Here is a 21,997-nt window from a genome sequence, read left to right on the forward strand (position 1 = left end):
ACCGGACGTCCATTTTTCTCTATCAAAATAAAAGTCAATATAGGTTATACAAAATAAAAGCACAGCAAAGAACTGTTTTTTTGAGAGAATCTCTTATCTGAATTCTTAACTTTAACTGTATAACGCTTACTTATAAAAGCTGTCATATTAAGCTTAAATATAAAGTACTATTAAATAAAAATACCTTTTTAGACGAGGATGAATACTGAAAACTAGATCTTTCTCCTTGACATTCACTTCTTACACTTTTGATTGAGGATGGATATTGTGTAACAGTCGGTGTATTAAGAGAGCTGCCGCAAGGTCATGTTTGGTCAATTGTTCGGGGCCAGTGTGGGCTTAAAAAGCCAGGGCAGATTTTTTTATCCCAGTCCATCCCTCATGATACAATATGTATCACGATACAGAGGCCAGGCCTAGTTGCAGTGATGTTTACGTTCGCATGGGCTAGTGCCTTTTCAAGTGCTTTAATAAGTTGGACGTGTTGCCTACGACGTACCCGATGTCCGCTGAACAACGACGGCACACTACTCTCGTCTTGTCAACGTTTCTATGTCCATTATTGTGGGAATGGGGAGGGAGGGTGTTCATTCTATCATGCTGCAGGTTATGCTCCCGCACAGACGCGTCTCCCCCTCCCCTTTCATCGCTGAAAATGAAAATGAAAACGAAACTTAAGATTAAGTCCGTAAAAAGAACGCCATCCCGATTATATGCAACTCTTTGCGGTCCGTGTGGGAACACAGATTAAAGCAATTTTGTTCCGCGTGTACTCGGATCGGTCCGCTCCCGGTACCGAAAGGGTCCGGTCCGAGTATGTGTACCTTTACACCCCTACAATACATACAGTGATATACATTAATTTTGGATAATGACCATGTCCTACACAGAATTCACTTTAACAGCTGTGTTTTAGAATAACGGCAAATACTTAATTTTAAGGATATATTTGCACAAGATTTGAAAATGGATTGTGTTTTTATTAGCAAGTTGCCCACCATGTGAACTTCTTCAACCTAAGGCAAGGCTACTATGGGCAAGGCTATCTTTGTTGCTGACTAAGTGCAGTGATGTGAGCTGTTCTGCACATTTCTTGTGCATCTTTTCCACTCTTGTTGCTATTGTTTGCTGTGATGGTAACTTGTGTTCCGGCTTGACAAATGCCATCGTGGACACTTTGTCCTTACACAAAACTTAATGAGAGCCTGTCACTGTTATTTAATAATTAGCTTGTCTGGATATAAGGCTAATCTTCTCCACTCTGGTATCAACCAAGCGGCAACCTCCGGTCATGAAAAATGAAGCCAATGGGGAATTGCAAAATCCTGCAGTTTGTCGAGTGTCCACTTGAGGCGGCCTCCAGAAACACCGGAAGTCACACACACACACAACAGGCAAAAAAACCTGTTTTTACAGCATAAATGTTTACAGCCTGGTACAATAAAACGGAATAGGTCTGATTAGTTATTGTCATCACTGGCACACACTGTACAGGGGGTGAATTATTTTTAAACAGATCTGTTTTAATTTTGAATAGGATACATGTTATCCATAATTAGATGCATAGCTGACATAATTGACAGATGGGTGCAATGTAACGGTTCGTCAAGATTTCATTTTTAATTTTCTTTTACTGTCACTGCTTCGGCTCCATCCTCCTGAGTGCTTTGCTTTTTCTGCTAAACAGAAATGCCAGGATGCTTACCTCATTTCCTCTCCTCAAGTGAAGTGAGGTAGGATAGGAAAATGGGAAGTCTTGGAGGAGGGGTCAGCCGGAAACTGTACTGGCTTTGTTTGGGTTGGGAACTTTTGCTTTGCCTGTCTTTGTGCATTAAACAATGTCTTCACTGTTCATCTTGCCCTTTTTCTGCATCATTATTTTACACCTTTTATTTGTTATTATCAAAGTTGTTTTCTCCACTTCTAGTTGATTAATCTCACTTTTTAATGCTTTTACTAAAGGCACTAGTACAAGGCCCTGTCATTTAAATACAGCCACTGACCACACCCTCAGTTATAAGGTTGAATCACACTTTGTTAAGTAGGGAGAGACAATGTTTGACTTTCATCCAACATCACTCAATAGTTGCTCAGCTTGCTGGTCAGGAGGTTGCTCTATATCTGTTCATGATGCTGTAGAAGCTTTGCTAATGCATTGACTGTCCCAGCCCAATAGAAGCCCAGGAATGTGCATAGAGGCAGCATTACACAAGGGACAGACAGGCCAGGAATGCTGCTACAGTGATACTGACTGGCTAATGACAGTGGCCGACTGCTGCATGTTCAAATGTTCAGATTTGTCTGTTGGTTTGAAGCTGAGCCGTTCGTTGTGTCTGCTTGTTCTTATGTTTATCTCTTGATCTCAATTTGCATCCACGCAACCCTGGATGTTATTTTTCAATGTTTCAACAATCTGATATGGGATAGCTCATTTCCCATTGTTTTGGTGCATGACTACTGTGCCAGGCATCAACTGAATGTGTATTCTGGGTGGTTTCCTTTGCCCCACACACGTAACCCTCCCTATCCCCCCACCACCAACACAACAGCACACTGCATTCCACTATAGTAACATAGGTCACAATTTAGACTGCTGGTTAAATTTAGAGTCCCAGGTCTAATAATTAACTGAGAGGGCTGAAGGGCATTCTTTTGCACTGCTTAGTCGCCCAGGGTGGTACTCGTCTCAGTTGGACTACAGATTTACCTTCCTTGCCCTATAGAAAGAAAAGGCTTTGTTATGGAGAAGTTTGCCCTTCAAGATGCACCTTAAGAGGTCTTTAAAGGCTAACGTAAATCAGACAGATGACAGGTTGAACACTGGAAATCATTTTTGTTGGAGAAAGCAGGAGAGTATAGTAAAAGGAGGTCAAGAGAATACTGGTAACACAGGAAAGCATTGCTGTCCAAATAGTTGCTTTAACTTGGTTTATTGGGTTTTCAAGATAACTAGCGATTATACAATGATTGTATTTGTAAGTTGTTTGGTTGGAATACATGACAACACAGTTAGTCAAAAAATAAAACCAAAAAGAGTATAAAAAATCCCACCATGAATGCCAACACCCCTTTCCCAGGCTCTTCACTGGAATGTATCATGTTCCAACCCGCAGCCAACAAAGATAAAAATAAGAAATATGAATAAATAAGCATAACTCTGAAATGGCAGCGTAAAACACAAACATTAGACATTAAAGAATGGGATGTTCATTGTTCAAAATGTTGTATATAGACCAGATTAAGAGTGTTTTTCCCTTTGTGCAAAGTCTTAAACTTTTAGCCATTCTTCTCAAGAAATGTCTTACTTACTGTAATATACCTTCCACAAACAAGGAGAAAAAAATCCCACTATATCCTCTTTAACCATGACGTTGTTCTGAATATAAAGTGAAACTTATATTCTCCCAGCCTGCAGCAGGTCAACTGAGGTCACCACTGAATCTTTTCTCTGTCTGGAATGCCTAATGAACTCTGCCTCCAAGGCAATGTCTGGCTTGCTTTCTTAGTTTGATAATCTTTTGCTTAAACTCACAGAAATTGTTGTTGAATCGTTTCTTAATTTTCCCATATTACTCATTCACGCAAAATTACGATTTTTGCGTCATCGGAGGCTCCTTGTCAGACTTAAAAATACAAAGATTTCCCGTCTCAGGGGAAAATGAGGGCGGGATGCACGACCGTTCAAAAATACTACCAAGTTTCTAATGATACAAAGCTTAATGCAAATGGGTGAAGTATCCCTTTAAGAAGCAACTATAAGAAAATGTAATTATGTGCTGCAGGATGAACTTAGCATTTTATTTTTGTTTAGTCTACCAAGCATGTAACACATCCACTGGGAAAATATACAGTCCAGAGGGTGCTAACATGACCATTGCATGCATTCTTGACCTCAGCTGTTAAAGACAGTAGGCTAATGAGTATAACAAAGAGTAAGGTCTTTTACCTGCTCTTTTGCAAGATAATGAAACAAACCTCTTTTGCAGAGTGTCTTGAGATAACATTTGTTATGACTTGGTGGTTTCGTAGGTGTTTCGAATGTTAGATTTTAGTTGTTTTGTTGAAAAAGTGACAGTCCTAGTGTATACTGGTATAAGGACAGCGGTCTGGTTAGTTGGCCCTAATTGAGATATAACTGTAGCTCTTCTTAACTGTGCATGTAAATGTACTGAGAGAAGCTTTCTAAATTTGTGGTTGTGGATGCTGCCAGCGCAAAAAACACAGTTAGTGGACAAAGGCTCTATTTCTGTTTGCTAAATGAGAAAAGGCTTTCCAGCTGACAACAGCCTGCATCCAATGAGTGCATGGGTGTTTTATTATGTGAATGGGATTTAGCCAGGACCTTCAGATGAGACAGATGGCACAGTCTACCTGCATCATCATCTCCTTATCACATACAGAACTATCTGCTTTGTGGAGATTGACCTGAACAGTCACTCCTTGGCACATTTTGGATACCGTCTTTGCATCCTCTTTTCATTCATCAAACTGCACACTCCTATGTATCATTCAAAGTAAAATACACTCAACAGCAGTACCTTTGGACTGCAGTCTGGCTTTTGGAAGAGCACTGAAGGAAAAAGCTGAAGGGGATTTCCACTTGTTTTCTGTTATGCTCTTCTGCTTCCTTTTTTTTTCTTTCCGTGGCTTTCTGTTAAAAATATTTATGACTATGAGAAACTATAACTTTTGTGCTGGAAGTTTGTTTTTAAAGCCAGCTGACACTCAGGTCTCCCCTGCCCAGCACATCTTGAGGGTAATGTTTTCAGTCCTGCCTCAAAAAAAGAGCAGTCAAAGCTGAGGTACAGGGGGCAATCACTGTCTTCTGAGTATTATTTGTTGGTGTTTGTATTTGTGAGAAGGGGAAGGAGTACAGCAACCCTTAGCAGAGAAGCTTGGTGCTGCTTGTGTCAGTGGTTTGGTTACCGCTGTAGAGCTTCGCTGCCTTTGATCTTGGTGCATAGCATTGCAGAATGACATATACAGTGTGGTTTTTTTGAAGTTGCAGTAAGTGCTTACAAACTATGCACAATTTGCAGTGTGAGTGTGCTCTTCAGGCCCCTACAGCTTGCGTGGCCAATTTCTGGGTGTGTGTGTGTCCTGGCATTAACCTGTGTATGTTTGCACAAACAGATTTATTGTCCTGTAACCAAAGACCTGGATACATACACTGGTTCACATTTGGGGATGGTCACCAAGAGAGTAAGCTGGAGCTGGTAGCAACTCTCTCCTAAAATAACACAAACTCTTTCTTTACCGCCTCAATCAACCTTCCCAGAAACACAAAGTAAAGCGTTAAGATGCAGTTAGAAAAACTGTTTGGCATTCAACCAACACTTTTGTACTTTATAGAGGTCAACCAGAAGAAGATCATGTAGTAACAAAAGAGTTTTTAGGGGGACTTCAGGCACCAACATTTTCTTTTCCTGCATTGTGATCAATTTGTATGCATCAATGTGTGTCTTCATAGCACAACTTTGTGTTTATGATTGGCATTCAACAATTCTCGATATAATTTTTGAACCGTTTGGTACAGCATCCTTGGTTCAATTCATGCTTTTCAATTAAGTTTTTTTGTTTTTGTACAAATAGCTCAAATGCATTATATTTATTTTCAACATGTTGTGTGTGTGCCTGTGAGTCCAATGCACAATACACTGGGATAAGGAAACCCCTACCCCAGAGGTAATATCCAATCACTGTGTGCTAAAGTTGGTGGACGCTAACAACACTGGTGTCAGATTTCACCCATTCCTTTCACACAGCGAGCAGTGAGGAGAGGCAGCAGTATGAGGAAGCACCGCTGTCTTTAAAGTCAGGGATGTGGGGACATTTCGGTTTCGCGTTAAGTATAATGACAAGGAAGATCAAAATTTCGCCTATTGAAATGGAAACAAAGAGATTGGCTAAGTTTTCATCAAGAGAGTGCAGCAGGCAGTAACGACCAACATAAAGGTACTGATTGTTGCCACACAGACACCAGCTGTTACCTGCATGAGGTCAGACGGGGTGAGAGTGAACAGAGAAAAGACAAAGCAGCGTTTAACAAAGGTACCGTACACAATAAAATACCAACACTTTACGACCCGTTTCTGTGTGATTTTCAGTGCAAAACACACATTTTATCAAACTGTGCTAAAACAGTTTCCAAAACTTTTCATAGGCTACATTTTATAAATCTGTGCAAACAGTTAAATGGACTAGGACTTGTAGAGCGCTTTTCTAGTCTTCTGACTACTCAAAGCGCTTTTACACCGCATGTCACACCTAGACATTCACAACCATTCAAACACTGATGGCAGAGGTTGCTATGTACCATGTCAGTTAAGGAAACCATGGCCACATATTTCAAATACGGTATGTGCAGTATGACTCCATCCACAGCAGGTTATCATGTGTGGGGAGGATTGTTATCAAGAATGCTCCAAAACAGAGAGAGTAGAATCACATCATCAGCAAACAGTTGCAGTAAAAGTTTTGTATATCAGACGTTAAATTTGATTTTATTTTTATAATATTGATGATAAAGGTTTAAAAAAAATTCTGAAGTCATTCGATTCAATTCGAGATATTTAAAATATTCAAATTGAAACGTAAAATGACCACTGACTACATCAGGTATGACTTTTTATTAAAAAAAAAAAAAAAAAAACTATTTTCAACACAATTCACCCAACTTCAAAATGTCTAAAAAATATATTGTTTTTGTCCTCTTAATCTCTTTTCCTCTTCTTAATTTCATTTGTCACTGTCCTGTTACTCTTAGCCTCAGCCATTATATTAAATTACATCTGTAGTAAACTGGTGACCTGGCCGTGCTGTGGTCAAGGTAGAAACGCCATTTTCCCTATTGAAAGTTATTGTGCTATTAAATCGACCGTTGAAACTATTATTTAATGGTGAAAAAGTTGCATATTGTTGCTTTAAGCTCGAAAAATGTATTGCAAAAATCACATGTACCTTGTGACACTTGTGCATCTGCAATTGTGAGCTACAGTTGTCGCTGAATTGCTGCTGCATTAGAAACCCCTGTATGGGGAAAACGCATGCTTTCTTCTATTCTGCTATATCTCACATTGCCGCTGTTTGCTCTAATCAGCGAAGGACGCACTGATCCCTTGCCTTGGCACTGATGCTCTAACAGACATATTAGAGCGGGTTCTTTGCGTCAGTACTCTCCAAGGTTGTCAACCTTTTGTCCTCTGTGAGTGACAAACTGATCAGCTACACAAACCTGTGTCCAGCCAATCACGTTTCCCTTCACATCCTACAATTTGTGTGAATTTTAGTCATGTTTGAACATAGAAATAAAAGTTTTCAGAGTAAGATTCAGAACTATTAAAACTGAAGGAGTAGATTTTCCAGAGATCGTATTGCTTGTTTTTGTTGGCTCATGGATATGGGTCACTTGAGTCACAGGACTGGAGCATGAAATGTTGGTCATAGCGGACCAGACTTGGATCTCATCTCAAAATTGTCATTCAAAGTATCTAATTTACATCATGTTAACTTTCTTATCCTCTCTCTTTCTATGTCTCCCACTCTTTTCCCCTCTCCCTTTCTTCTTTTTCTCCTACAGATTCTGTTGCATCATTTTTGCGGTAGGTGACCCCAACCCCTCCGCCAAAATCCGGCTATTAGATGTGACCACGAGGTTGATCAGGAGAAGCCACCATGTCTTAAACCCAGACGGGCCAAGCGGAGCCCTGTCCCCCCACCCTGGACCACCCTCCCCCTCCCCCATCCACCACCTTACCCCTTCTCCTAGTCCCATTCCTCTCCCAGACCTTCCTGTACATGTAAGGGGCAGGTTACCCAGCGCTGGCTCCCCGCTGGGACACCCCTCCCCATCCTCCGGAGAGATGAGCCTGCAGAAGCTCCAGCCTTTGGGTGGTGGCAGTGGAGTGATGGGCTCTGACCGAGACCTGCAGTCCACTGCTTCCTCCATCTCTCTGCCCTCTGTAAAGAAGGCCCCCAAGAAGAGGCGCCTGTCCCTCGCCTCCTTTTTCGGACGGCGAGGCAGGGAGCCCAAACCAGGACGCCAAAGGTCGAGAGAACTCCACCATTCTGGACCTGGAGGATTCGGAGGGGTGGATGGTATCGCTAGCATCGAGAGTATCCACTCGGAGATGTGCAATGACAGAAACTCTTCTTTCTTCTCTTTGGCTGGGACTGGGGCCGCCTCTGCTGTTGCCACCTCATCTGCCTCAGGGCCTTCCTCCTCTATATCCTCCTCGTCTTCCAGGGGCGGGGGTGAGAGAGAGCTCCTGGAGTGCCCGCTGTGCCTTCTGCGCCACTCAAGGGAGCACTTCCCTGACATCATGACCTGTCCACACCGCTCCTGCATTGATTGCCTACGCCAATACCTGCGTATTGAGATCTCGGAATCCCGTGTAAACATCAGCTGCCCTGAGTGCTCAGAGCGCTTCAACCCACACGACATCCGCATAATCCTCGGTGACCAGGCACTCATGGACAAGTATGAGGAGTTCATGCTGAGGAGATGGTTAGTGGCTGACCCTGACTGCCGGTGGTGTCCTGCACCAGACTGCGGGTAAGAAGTAAACGAGGCTCAGTTTGAGCATTGGCACACTGTTATAAACTCTGTTCTTGTCAGATGTATCAGGTATACCAGTTAAGGAAGTTGAATATGTTGTGAGATAATGTGTTTCTGTGGAGAACTGCCATGGGTAGGAAACATTATATTCAAGCATGCCCCATTGGTGGAGAATATACAATTTTGAATATATCCCAATATTTTGCACTCTTAGGTAGAAACGCCCCGTATTGCATATTCATTAAGGCAAACGTACTAAATTGACAATACGCAATTGAAAGACGCAGTGCTCAGTGTGCGCTGTTAGTAGATCAATTTTCACGTTTGTTCAGTAAATCAGGCCCTTAGTGTACATGGCATGCCCGTTTCTCAATACTAGGCAGAGTTTGAGCTGCCAATGAAAAATGGACATGGAGAAAGTTAGCTCCAGCGATCCTCCAAAGATCAAAAAAGTATTTTAGAAAATGGTGACATAGTTTCACTAATATAGATGATGGAGGCAGCTCTGCTTGCGGCCCCCTCACTTAAAGAGAACATGTTATACCCATTTTCTACCTTTGAAAACAGTCTCCTGTGGTCTAAATGAAACATCTGTGCTGTGCTTTGGTCAAAATATAACATGAATCAAGCACCAGAGGAGGTTTGTGACCCTGTATAAACCAGCTCTCTCAGAACGCTCCGTTTTGGCGTGTGTGTCTCTTTAAATGCAATGCCCCCCCCCCCCCGAGTTTTCCCGGTAGACATCACTCCTCTGTAGCGAGAATAAAAATGGGGGACCTGCGCAAAAGTTTTGTTCTAGGCTGGGGACTTATGCAGACCACAAAAAAAGGACTGGATGGATTTCACATTTTGTGGGTCGGTAGACACTCAGGTTACCCAAATATATGTTCAAAAAACTGTCAAAGCAGATTTTGCATAATATATCCCCTTTAAAATTGTGTGTCCAACAGGAGCATGGAGGGCCAGTGATTTTTATAAATGTTAGTTTTTTCTTCAGTTTTACTGTGTGTGAACCTACAGGACTGTGTGCTCTGTGCCTCTCATGATTCCACAACACGCAATGTGAAATTACACTCTGGGCCAATATTACGCCATTGCAGATGCAATGTGTAAGTACAAAGGCATAATGGCGGCGGACCTTCATAATAGCGCTGTTGCTCAATAGTTAAGGGCAAGAGGTCACTCTGAGAGGCATTGGGGAAATGTTTTCAGCTAGAGTTAAAACCTGCAGGGATTTGGATGTTTTTCAATTTCTTTAACAGTTTCCAAAACTCAGCTCAATCCTGTTTTATGCCTCTGGTAAACAACACAATCCCAATTGCTATAAGGTTTTCTGCACAATAATGAAAACTTGAGATTGACAGTATGCAGTTGCATACCAGCAAACGGGCAGACCTATGCTTTGGCATATCATTCATGACAAAGTTTTTCTGATGACAAGGCCTTAACGCTTACCTTGTATGAGGATCTGGAAAAGCCAGAGGGCGCCACTGGAGAGGGGCAAAAGAACCATATGCAACTCCTATGAATCCAAGTTCTAGAGCTATGTTTCATCTGCTACAGTGTACAATATCATCATATAATGTGTGTGTAATGTAATATAATGTACAATACATTTTTATTATAATCTGTGTGTTTAAATTCTATGTGTCCATCTCTCTGCGTGCCCCTCGGCCGTTAACAGTGCTGTCTTATTTTTGCTGTTTAATCCCCTTTGTGAGTGATGGGTGGTTGGAGTTCACCCCCCGCTCCACTGTTAATGAAATGTGTTTGTGTTAGAGGTCCTGCTTCGTCAAATAATGACTCAGCTTACTGACAGATCAAATCAGCGCCTCATTTATGAATTGAGATGACATCTTTTTTTTAAAGTCTTTACAGTTGGCTTTTCATAACAGAAAGCAGCAGTTCAGGTTTGGAATTATTTGAACTAGTAGTTTGAACTATTGTTTACTGGTAAACTGACTGTCAAAAGTCATACAGGAGATAAAGAACAGCGAACAGAACCCTGACAAAGTGAGCAGGACTCGAAGTGAAGCACAGGGGTCTCATCCTAATTCCTTTGGCGTTTCGTTTGAATAGTAGAGACAGTTGCGATGGATGTGATGTGATCATAGAGACCGAAAGATGTTTAAGTGAGAACAAGTAGTAATATCAGGACATTACATGGGTAATTTTTTACAGGGTAACGGTCAACTGACTCTTACTATGATATTATATGATATTTTATTTTATATGCATCACATTTACTCATACAGTATGTGCACCATTTTCTTATGACTGGAATGTTTCCTTCAACCTTTGTAAAAAAAAAAAAAAATCAGGCAAAACTCATTCTGTGATGTCAGTGTTGTATACTAAAACTTTTTCCGTATTATATTCATGTTTGTCTTCTACCAGATATGCAGTGATTGCCTTTGGGTGCGCAAGCTGTCCTAAAATCACGTGTGGCAGGGAAGGCTGTGGCACAGAGTTCTGTTACCACTGCAAGCAGCTGTGGCATCCCAACCAGACCTGTGATGCAGCCCGACAGCAGAGAGCCCAGAGCCTTCGCCTGAGGACAGTCCGCTCATCCTCCCTCAGCTACAGCCAAGAGAGCGGAGCAGCAGGTTGGCTGAGCAGCTTCTTGTTTGTCTTTCTGTGTTCACCTCCTGGATCAGGTTTGGCCCTTGTCAAAGACTGACGGGTGTTTTCATGTAGAACACACTTTATAAAGTACAGCAAAATGCTGATGTTAAACGTTTTCAGCGTTTGTGTTTGTGGGCTACCAATGAATTGTCCCTATCAATGATTTTGTCCATAAATTATAAACACCTACGCAGATCTTTTGAATGTGCGTTCAGCCTGCGGAGGGATTGTTCATTTGAGACAGCTGTGACTGTTATAAACTCCAGACTGCAGCGGATTTCATCAACTTCCCTGATAGACCTGAGAGTCACACAGAGTAAAACAAGGCTTCATGATTAAACATGAAGTTTTTGGTTTGTGTCTGTCAGAGTATAAAACATAAAAATAATGTTAAGGCTTTTTAATATCCAGTCATGTCTTGGTTAGAGCGTTGTTGCATGTGATTAAAAAGCTTGGACATGCCGACGTATAGTAGAAGTAGTCCTACCATAGAGGAAAAAAACGTTGATAATAAACAGATAAAGACAGGTTAAAACTTGTTTTCGCCACAAATTGCGTTCACACTATGAGGGACAAAGAGTTCATAATTATAGAGTCAGGATCAAGGTCATTAAATCAACTTTACATGATAAAAACAGTTTTCTAGTCCTCGGGTGGTTTTAAAAAGGCATTCGTCTAAAGTGGAGAAACTTTCTAACTGCAGGTAAAATGTAGAAAGTGAATTATGTTACAGTCGGGCTAATTTTTACTTCTGTAAGGTGAGTGTGAGGCAAAGCTTAGGTGAAGAAGAAAAGAAATGACCTTCTCTCTGTGTCTTACATTTTTATCATCAGACTCCATGTGAATGATAACACATTCAATCTGAAATATGACATCCATGCAGGAAGTACCAGATATTTATTATTTACTTGAAATATATTTCATTTTAAATTTTGACATATTGGTGCACAAAAATACATCATGATACAAGATTTACAGTGTTTGATGCACAGCATTTCTTGCCAGAAAACCCCCAGACCCCCCAGGCTTGATTTAATTGAAATTTTGGTTTAAGCATGGAAACTAACTTGTATGTTTTTTATGTTGTTATGATTTACATTTTGAACAGGGTACATTCATTTTAATGTAAGATTTGACCTTTTGTCAATTATACAATTATTAAAATTCCTAATGTTTGTTGTAAAAGGGTTTCAGTCAGTTTGCACGGTACATACACTGTGCAGTGTGCACATGAACAACGATTAATGCTATTTTTGTTTTTGGTTTTAAAGATGTTTTTGGGCTATTTATTTATGCCTTTATTTCAGAGGACAGTGGATACAGTAGGGAAATGGAAGTGAAGGGTAGAGAGTGGAGAATGACATGCGGAAAAGGAGCCACAGATCTGACTTGAAGCTGACCGCCCTCTCGGAGGACTACAGCCTCTACACATGGCGCGACCTTACCGTTAGACCACTACCGCCCAAGAGTTTTTATCTTGATGTTTATTAGTTATCAATGCATGGTCAGCACTCACTGCTGTTTTATCAGCTCTGTAAGCTAGAAGGATTGTTTATCATAGCAAGACAGTTTTCATTTGGTCAGAGATGTCAGGTTTTGCTGTGCTGTATCATTCAAATAGAAATATTACAAGTCATTTATCATATTTTCTTTCTATCCTTCAGCCGATGACATAAAGCCATGTCCACGCTGTGCCGCTTACATCATCAAGATGAATGATGGCAGCTGTAACCACATGACCTGTGCTGTTTGTGGCTGCGAGTTCTGCTGGCTCTGCATGAAGGAGATCTCAGACCTGCACTACCTGAGGTCAGTTCACTACTACACATACATACATGCATATCTTCATAAATCAGACACGGCTTAGATGGAAGAAGAAAAAAAAAAAGAAACAACGACAAACATAACACATTTAAAGCAAAGCTGTAAGAACAAATTCCCCCCTGGGGGACAATAAAGTATTGTATTGTATTTTAACATCATCATTACCACCTTCTTCACAGTGATCAAACAATGCAAAGGCAAACACACATTTCTTTACGTTTTCTGTAATGACTGTTAATCGCAGGAACTCCATTGCAGACTGAAGTGAAAAAACAGACATAAAACCAGCGTCAATAGCACACAGATGGACAATATAAAAACTGTAATCTCCCACTGCATTATGATCTGCTCATGGGGCTTATTTTTTGCTTATTCAAAGCATGTTGACACACAGTTTATCTGCTATAATGGGCTGTGCATGTAAATCAGGACAAGCCAAAACCCTTATTGAGCAAGGTTCAGTGCACGATAGATAAAGGGCATAAAGATTGACAGACATGTGTGCCATATCTGCTCGTCTTCGATGAAACATAAGCACTTTTTAACCACAAAGGTGCATTAATATAAACTCTAATTTGAGACACTCACATGTCTCAACCTCTTCCCAACAGGATTGTGCTGTATTGACTCATTAAATGCAGTCTCCCTGTATAATTAGTGCACTTCATATTTCAGGTTTTGCCATACAGCCCCAGCTCTAATACAAAAGCTTTGTTTTCACATGCTCGGAATGAAATAATAAATGAAAGCAAAACCCCACACTTGTTAACTTGTTTGAATGTTGTCTGTTTGGGTCATATTGGTGTTTGGTCAATAGATGCTACTCTAGACATGATCATAAGCCAGATAGGCAGACAACGCCCAATCCTAGTTCATGAGAGATTGGCTTGAATAGTGGCTAAAATAAGGGTGAGCATTCTGCACTTACAGTATATAGTCCGGGGGGTTGGGCCTTCTCCAGTGGCTCTCTGTGGCTTTGCTGCACTGTTGCTTCATCCGCCATGTCTAGGGCTGGGAATCTTTGGGTGTGACCGATTCAATTCGATTTTAATTATTTTTGGTTACTATTTAATTGCAAATCTATTTTCGATTCAAAACCATTCTGGATTCATGATTCAAAGTCTATTTTTGAATGAGTACATACTTAAGGATCTTCTTCAGTCATCTGTGAGACTGGCTGAATTTCCTGCTGCTTCATTTGGCATTCTACTGAGTTACAGAGCTAGCCTTAGCACTTAGCAGGGAGTGACTGATAAGCCAAAAAAATCTCAGAAGATTAGAATCTCGACTTTTACATAAATCGATTTTTTCCCCTGCCTCTAGCCATGGCTGCGTCGTTTTTTACATTTTTTTTTATTCACGTCTTGTGTGCAAATGAAAACAAGCAAGTCAGGATGAATACAGTAACATTTCCAAGGAGTTTCAAATGTCAGGAATACATATGTGTAAAGGTTAAATCGTGTATTGAGTGGATGGCCCCTTTTACTTAAGCAAAACTGTAACATACAGACAAATGAACAGCGTCACCCACCTTTAACCAGTACCACCCACCTCCAGGACAGACATGAAGTCAGACAGCAAACAGAAGATCTTGTCCCCTCACATGTGTGAAATCATTTTTCTTAATCTTTCCTCCATTACTTCTGTCTCAGTCCCTCAGGCTGTACTTTCTGGGGGAAGAAGCCATGGAGCAGGAAGAAGAAGATTCTTTGGCAACTGGGAACACTTGTTGGTGCCCCTGTCGGCATCGCACTCATTGCCGGCATCGCTATCCCTGCTATGATTATTGGCATCCCTGTGTATGTGGGGAGGAAGGTGAGGCTGTGTGAACAGATTTATATGCAGTCCATAAGAATACATTCAATTGTTCCTGCTTGATTGATTAGACAAGTCGTACAGTTTAAACACTTGACAAACACTTGATCCATGTTTTGGATTTTTTCCCGGTAAAAATACAAAAACATAACGAGTGGAAAAAGTATTGAATGTTTTATCTAACAGGTTATATGTCGTTTAATACTCTGAAAGTTTTTTTTTTTTTAGAAATGAGAGCAAAGGCATATAGATGAAATGAAAAAACACAGCCTATGTTTGCTCTAGGCAACTAGTCCGAATCAAAAATACTTTATTGATCCAACTATAAATCAAATGAGGAATGTAAATACGATATAAAGCAATAAGTACAAGAAATAGTGAGGACAATAAGGAATATCTACAAAGCACAGTATCAACAGGGTGATATTTCAAGGTTACTGTACAGTTTGTTTCAGTAAATGCCTCCATATCTCTAAATTCTGTAAAAACTAGAGGTTATGTTTATATTTTAAACAATGCTCTGACTGGTTTTTAATTCAGGATAATTGAGATAACCAAATGATGTCATCAACGACTTAAGGTGTGACAAAGAGGAAAAAAAAGAAGCCTTAGCTTTCACCTGATAATAGTTGTAAGCTAAGGCTGTCATCTTAATCACATCAGTGCACTACACATCCAAACAATGGTTAAATCATGGTTTACTGGTTGAGCACTCTTCCAGCATAGAGTCTTTAGATCCAAGGTGGTTTGGGTTAGAGTGGTGAGTTTCCTCTCTCTGGCCATGTGACTTAATTCTCCCCTTCCCCCTGTCAGATCCATAACCGCTATGAAGGCAAAGATATCTCCAACCACAAGAGGAACCTGGTGATCGCTGGTGGAGTGACGCTCTCTGTTATCGTGTCTCCAGTGGTGGCTGCAGTCACTGTCGGTCAGTCTGTTCTACAAACTCTTCTGCCTTCCCTCCCAAACCCCCTCTTTGCTAAAGCACTCTGCCTGCATATCTTTGTTGACCTATCCTTGATTGAATTTGTCACCTTAAAAAAAAAAAACTTTTTTAATCCTGGAGATCATATCATGTAGAAGTTTGTTTTCTAAGTCAAAATAATTCCCTATGATCTATTAGATGAGGATGGGGAGGTTAAAGGATATTTTTACTGCTTTTTAAAAATAAGTTGTTTATTTTTTTCAGTAGTTTGGTCCAACACGACCCCACTGTCTCACCCTCTCTCTCTCACCCCTCAGGAATTGGAGTTCCCATCATGTTGGCTTACGTTTACGGTGTAGTGCCCATCTCATTGTGCCGTAGTGGCGGTTGTGGCGTCTCAGCTGGGAACGGTAAAGGAGTTCGCATAGAGTTTGATGACGAGAATGACATGAATGTTGGAAGTGGGGCAGCTGCCACAGGTGAGCCTCAGTGCCCCCGACCCCACCATCCATTACCCTAAAATGTGACAAAAAGTGTCACCTGATCTTGTGACCTTGTGTGGTTATGTCTTAGCCAGCAAACAACAACAAAGTATAATAAAGTCTGCTGCTGGTTTCATAGAAGTGTTCCTTTACACAGTGTATTTGTTGAAGTGCCCTTCTTAAAGAAAATAGTCTTACCAACCCAGAATTAAGCTCATATCAATTTCATCAGACACAGCATAACATTTTTTTTTTTAAATGCTTTTTAATGATTGTTGTTTCCTTTGTAGATTCAACATCTGTGGCAGACACACGGAACAACCCCAGTATAGGTGAAGGTAGTGTCGGAGGACTGACGGGTAGCCTAAGTGCCAGTGGAAGCCACATAGACCGTCTTGGAGCCATCAGAGACAACCTTAGTGAAACAGCATCCACCATGGCCCTGGCTGGAGCCAGCATCACAGGCAGCCTCTCTGGCAGTGCCATGGTCAATTATTTAAATAGGTACTTTAAACAGCAACACACGCCATGCAGTTTAAATGTTGGTGAAGATTTCAACCTCTCTGTTCTTTGCTGCATTGTCTAAACATCTCCCCTTATATTCTGTCAGGCTAGAGGTGCAGGCTGATGTGCAGAAAGAGCGCTGCAGTCTGAGCGGTGAGTCTGCCACTGTCAGTTTGGGTACAATCAGCGACAACGCTAGCACCAAAGCAATGGCTGGATCCATTCTTAACTCCTACGTGCCGCTTGACAGGTGAGCACGATCAACAAACCGTATTTATGATGCCATCAGGAAAGATTTTGTTCATTGACAGCGTTTGTGTGTTTCTGTATGTCTGCCGTCTTTCCACTAATATTTACTTGAAAAGTTAGTTTCTATTGAGAATTATGTACGGTTCTTTTTTAGGAATGCATGGCCAATAAGGTTTTTAGCAAACCATTTCTCAGTTTCCCTGGTAACACTTGAGCATACGATAAATCCCTGAAAAAGACATTCACATCCTATAAGGTTCAATGCTATGAAAACATTCGATACTCCAGTAAATAAAACTGATCTTGGCAACAGATAATATTTATTTACTCTGTAGCCCATAGAGTACTAAGACTCAGCTTTGTGCCAGAAAGTTATGCTATCCAAAATCAATAACATGACGTGTGTTAGATATCATCTCTGTGTAGCTGATCAGCCATGTCCCTTTCCTCATATTCACAAAAAGATTTTGATGAACAAATATTGGGACCATGTTTTAGAGCGTGAGCTGCAGCCTGAAATCCAGATTAGAATAAGTTCATTGGGCAGTGTACGTCTTGCAGCTTATGTATTACAAACACCATCCTTTGGTATTTAGAAGATGAGGCACTTCAAAAAAAGTTCCCTCTTCAATACTCATTTTCTTTCTCTTCAGCTCCATCCAGGTCATCAAAGTTTTCATGAAATCCAGATGGTTAAAGGAATGTTTCATTTCCAAAACGTTTTAACTTGATTTGGGTTTGTAAATGAGATGCAGACATTAGAAATGGGAGGTATGAGAGCGTCCCTTTTGCTGTTGTTACTCTGTTGAGAAACAGGCTTATATGTTGCTAGCACTTTAATTTACAACAGCAATCGGACAGTTTCATCAGATTATTGTTTTCCAGTTCCAATGAACACCCTGCAGCCAATCAGAATGGATGATCCAAACAGAGGATACTTAATTCTGAGAATCCAGTCAATACCAAGGAAAATTGAAATGATTTTTACAAGTGCCTCAAAGCTCAACAATCGTTGCATTATTGCCAATGATGCCTTTAAAATGGCTTTCTCCTCTGATAGTGAGTTGCACTGCACATATACAGCAAACAAAAGGCCTCAACTTCTGGAAATATGTTGGTTTATGTGTGGCTTGCACATCTTCAGTGATCAATGTTTTGTTTTTTCCAAGGATATCAACATGTGTTTGGACGTATACAGTTTAGTTTTCTTATATTTTGTGCTTATTTTCCCCTCATATTTCAGGGATGGGAACAGTATGGAGGTCCAGGTGGACATCGAATCCAAACCTGGCAAACTTCGGCACCACAGTGGCAGCAGCAGTGTAGATGATGGCAGCCACGTTGGCCGCTGTGGCTGGACCTACCCTTCCAACGGTTGTACATCCTTAGAATGCAAAGGAACCTCAGCAAAGTGGGCCAAAGAGGCCTCCTGCTCCTCCTCGTCCGGCTCAGGGGGCAAGAAAAGCAAAGGAAAACTACGCAAGAAAGGCGGCGGAGGCACCAAGATAAACGAGACACGGGAGGACATGGATGCTCAGCTGCTTGAGCAGCAGAGCACCAACTCTTCAGAGTTCGACTCGCCCTCACTGAGCGGCAGCCTGCCATCTGTGGCCGACTCCCACTCTAGCCATTTCTCTGAGTTCAGCTGCTCTGATCTGGAAAGCATGAAGACATCCTGTAGCCACGGCTCCGGCGGAGGCGACTACCACACACGCTTTGCTAACGTCAGCCCCCTACCTGAGGTGGAGAACGATCGTCTGGAGACCTGTCCAGCGTCTTCATCTTCTCCCCAGGGCAGAGGAGCTGTATTTGCTCCCCAGTCCCCCACCTCCTCCCTCGGTCCTGGTTCAGAGCTCTCTCCTCTCTGCTTCATAACAGAGCAGAATGTCAACATGGTGTGCCCTGCTGAGCTGGACTCTCACAGCAACACCAGAGAGCTGCTTAAAGAAACCAACAACAACCACCAACAACCACAACACCCAGCACAGACCCAGCAGCAGCAGCCCAAGAACTCTTGTATACAGACTGACATATAAAATCTCAATACCTTAAGTGCTGCACGGATTTTGTTTTTATTTGATATCATTTCCTCAACTAAATTACAAATTATAGCTGCATTTCTGTTTTTTTTTGCAAACTGCATCTCTGTTGCTACCTTTCAACTTGTTACCTTTTTGGACCTTCAAAAAAAAAAAATCCACCCTCAAGTATAACACTTTGTCCACTGGCAGTTAGAGCGCTGCCAGGAAGTTTAAAGATGTTCCTAAAGTTCAGCCATGTGAGAAAAGTAAAGGTTGTGAATGGTAGTGGTTCTTCCTGTGGAGCCCAAAGACTGCTGACACTTAACGACAGTTCACTTACTCACCACTTGTAACAGAGACAGCCCACTGATTTGGTAACTTTCCTTTTGATCTGTGTACGTTAAATGAAAAACCACTGTGCCAGTAATGCGAGTGTTTGACTTTGGCTTGATAATAGCGATTCTCCAGAAGTGAACTCAGACAGGGACCAGGCAATGTGAATCATTATTTCCTCTTTATACTTCCCCTCAAATGTATTCGTAACAGAGGAACCTTTGTGTTCTTGTTTGTGTTTATAATGACACTTTATTTTTTTGTCCCTGGATGATTGTTTTTAAATGGACCCCCAAATGAAAACTAGAAGGCCTGGGCTTACAGGGATAGTTCAGATTTTCGGTGGTGGGATAAGTTCAAGGTACCCTTCTGTGTTTCAGTGTTTTACCCACAGAGGATGTCAGTCAGCATTTCTCCTCTACCTCTATGTACCACTGTGGACAGAGTTTGAAGCAAAACGTACTTAAAGCCATTAATAGAGTCCCGCCTGTAAACAAAACCAGTCAGTTTGGCTAGATGAGCTGTTTGGGTCATGAAATGCCATGGTGAGCTGGACTAATATTCACTTCTCTGTGTAGATTTCACTTTGATGATAATGGCCTTAGACAGCTGTGGCTGGCTATAAATATATATATAAATAAAAATAGGACAGCTAAACGTGTGGTGAGGCAAACTGCTGCATGAAACTATCAGCAAAGAGTGCCAAATATATATGAGCTAAACAACTGACCAAACCACTTCAAAAGTTGTTCCTCTTCCTCTCGGTTCATTGGTTCTCTCTCTCTCTCTCTCTCTCTCTCTCTCTCTCTCTCTCTCTCTGTAAAAGTGATTCCTCTATTTAGCCTGGTTCATAAATTATCCTCATGCCGCCAGCATGGGTGGAATTAAGTAATTTCCAGCCAATTGTAGTTCTTGATTAGCTTCTCTGATAGCATTGCATGCGTAGGAATACAGAGCGTATGTTTAAAAACACAGTGCCAAAGTAAAGGGCTGTCTGACAGCAAGGTGAAGCAGTGAAAATATTCAAAGAATATAGCAGTAACTTACTTAGGTTAAGGCTTAGCTTTAGTGTTGGTACTTCCACTTGGTTCTCCAAACAGGAATCTGAATTACTCCCTTGTTATCTGAAATCATCCATAACTATTTACCACTGAATTCAACTTGTAACACAACTGAGGTTTACTAAAGGTGGATATGCTCTAGCACCTAGAAGATGTTGCCTCACAGCCTTTCAGCTGCTGCTTGGCATGTTGGACCTGCAGCTGCTGAGAGTCCCTTGGAAGCCCAGGCCTTGGTCAGCTCTTTGAAGAGCTCAGCTCTGTGGAGGACAGTGTTTTAGAGATAATGCTGAAAGTATTCTTATAAGCATTAACCAATGGTTTGGTCGTCTCTCTGAAATTTTATCAAGAAAATATTTAGTCCTTGTGATTTATTCATTGTGATGGTTTTGTCTCCCTGACTAAGAGAGAGCTTTGATGTCTTTCTTTGTTAACTCATGGTGCCTTCAAGAAGCTGTTTGTGTTCTCTGTTTGTCTCTATCTCCACTGTGTCTTCAAGACTCAAAACTAAGACGACCCATTAGGGGTTGCCAAATGTCTGTCAGCGGGAGGGATGCTCATTAACAAAACGTACTGTGGTAGATATGGTAAATGAAGACTTTCCAATTGCCTACCAAAGACAGCACTCAGGCTTTTGTTAAATCTCATACATTTGTCACCTGCTGACACAGTATGGTTTATCCATTTTACACCAAGGGGACAAATGAATATACAAACATACAGACTGCTGTTTTATACATGCCTCACAAATGCTACACAAATGTCTGCGGTCCCAGAAAGGCCCGAGACTCTTGCACTGCTACCTGAACTTCTTATTACCTTTAAATCCAGAAAGGTTAGTTACCTTCCCTGTTGATTTGTCCTTTTTTGATTTGCCAATTGGTGCTGCAGAGCAGACTTGAAGTCAAAATCTGCTTTCAACACTGAACTCCAGAGTGTTGGCTCAAGTTTCTCTTCAGTGGACAGCTTTATTATTGCCACTGAGTTGGCTCAGGTGAACCTCTCTACCAGGTAGGTTAAAGCGTTCTTGAATGGTTATTTGACCCAGGTCTGTTTCTGAATGAACACTTGAGTTTGGTTCTGCAGATAAAGCTACATGCTGCAGTCCTCCCCACTCATTTAGCAAAATGTTTTCTTTCTTTCTCCCCAGTTCTCTCATTCTTCACCAAAACTCCGGTTTCTTGATCCTTATTTGAACACTAGTGCCAGACATAATTTGTGCAGAATAGCATAAGGTATTTGTATATGTTTGGTAATTTGCTTTATTATATGCGTGTAAATGCATATCATAAAAATAAAACAAAAAACAAATACATGTTGTCCGCTCATTCTTTTTCATGTTAGTGCAAGAACTCTAGTAAGGGTAACACATTTCTATTTTTATGTAACTGTTTTACTACTGAGAAGAAAACCTTATAAATAAAAAGTGTATTTGCAAGTTAGTTAAAAAGTTCTCTGAATGTTTTACATTTCATCCTACATTTTTTATATTAAAACCACACTGGGCATGTGAAATGGTTGCCTCTTGACCTTTAACCCCGTCACTCTGGACCATGTATATTTGGTCAAATATTTCAACAAACAGTGTAGATGGATTCAGACAG

The 21,997-nt window shown here is 41.2% G+C and overlaps 1 protein-coding gene across 1 annotated transcript; it reads left to right on the forward strand.

The window, feature by feature from the left end:
* The first annotated feature begins 7,582 nt into the window (after window positions 1–7,582).
* LOC132983427 (E3 ubiquitin-protein ligase RNF19A-like) lies at window positions 7,583–21,706 on the forward strand. Its single transcript, XM_061049719.1, has 9 exons — window positions 7,583–8,554; window positions 10,955–11,163; window positions 12,847–12,991; window positions 14,659–14,821; window positions 15,635–15,749; window positions 16,064–16,225; window positions 16,519–16,732; window positions 16,839–16,982; window positions 18,225–21,706. Exons 1-9 carry the CDS (start codon window positions 7,863–7,865, stop codon window positions 19,015–19,017), a joined length of 2,637 nt encoding a protein of 878 aa, XP_060905702.1. The 5' UTR covers window positions 7,583–7,862; the 3' UTR covers window positions 19,018–21,706.
* The last annotated feature ends 291 nt before the right edge of the window (window positions 21,707–21,997 follow it).

The sequence above is a fragment of the Labrus mixtus genome, chromosome 11 (assembly GCF_963584025.1).
Source record: "Labrus mixtus chromosome 11, fLabMix1.1, whole genome shotgun sequence".
NCBI lineage: Eukaryota > Metazoa > Chordata > Actinopteri > Labriformes > Labridae > Labrus > Labrus mixtus.

Coding starts and splice junctions, on each gene's coding strand:
- LOC132983427 (XM_061049719.1), top strand. CDS start 7,863: ATGAGCCTGCAGAAGCTCCAGCCTTTGGGTGGTGGCAGTGGAGTGATG. Junction 14,822..15,634: donor CTGTGTATGTGGGGAGGAAG/GTGAGGCTGTGT, acceptor TCCCCCTGTCAG/ATCCATAACCGCTATGAAGG. Junction 16,226..16,518: donor AAGTGGGGCAGCTGCCACAG/GTGAGCCTCAGT, acceptor TTTCCTTTGTAG/ATTCAACATCTGTGGCAGAC.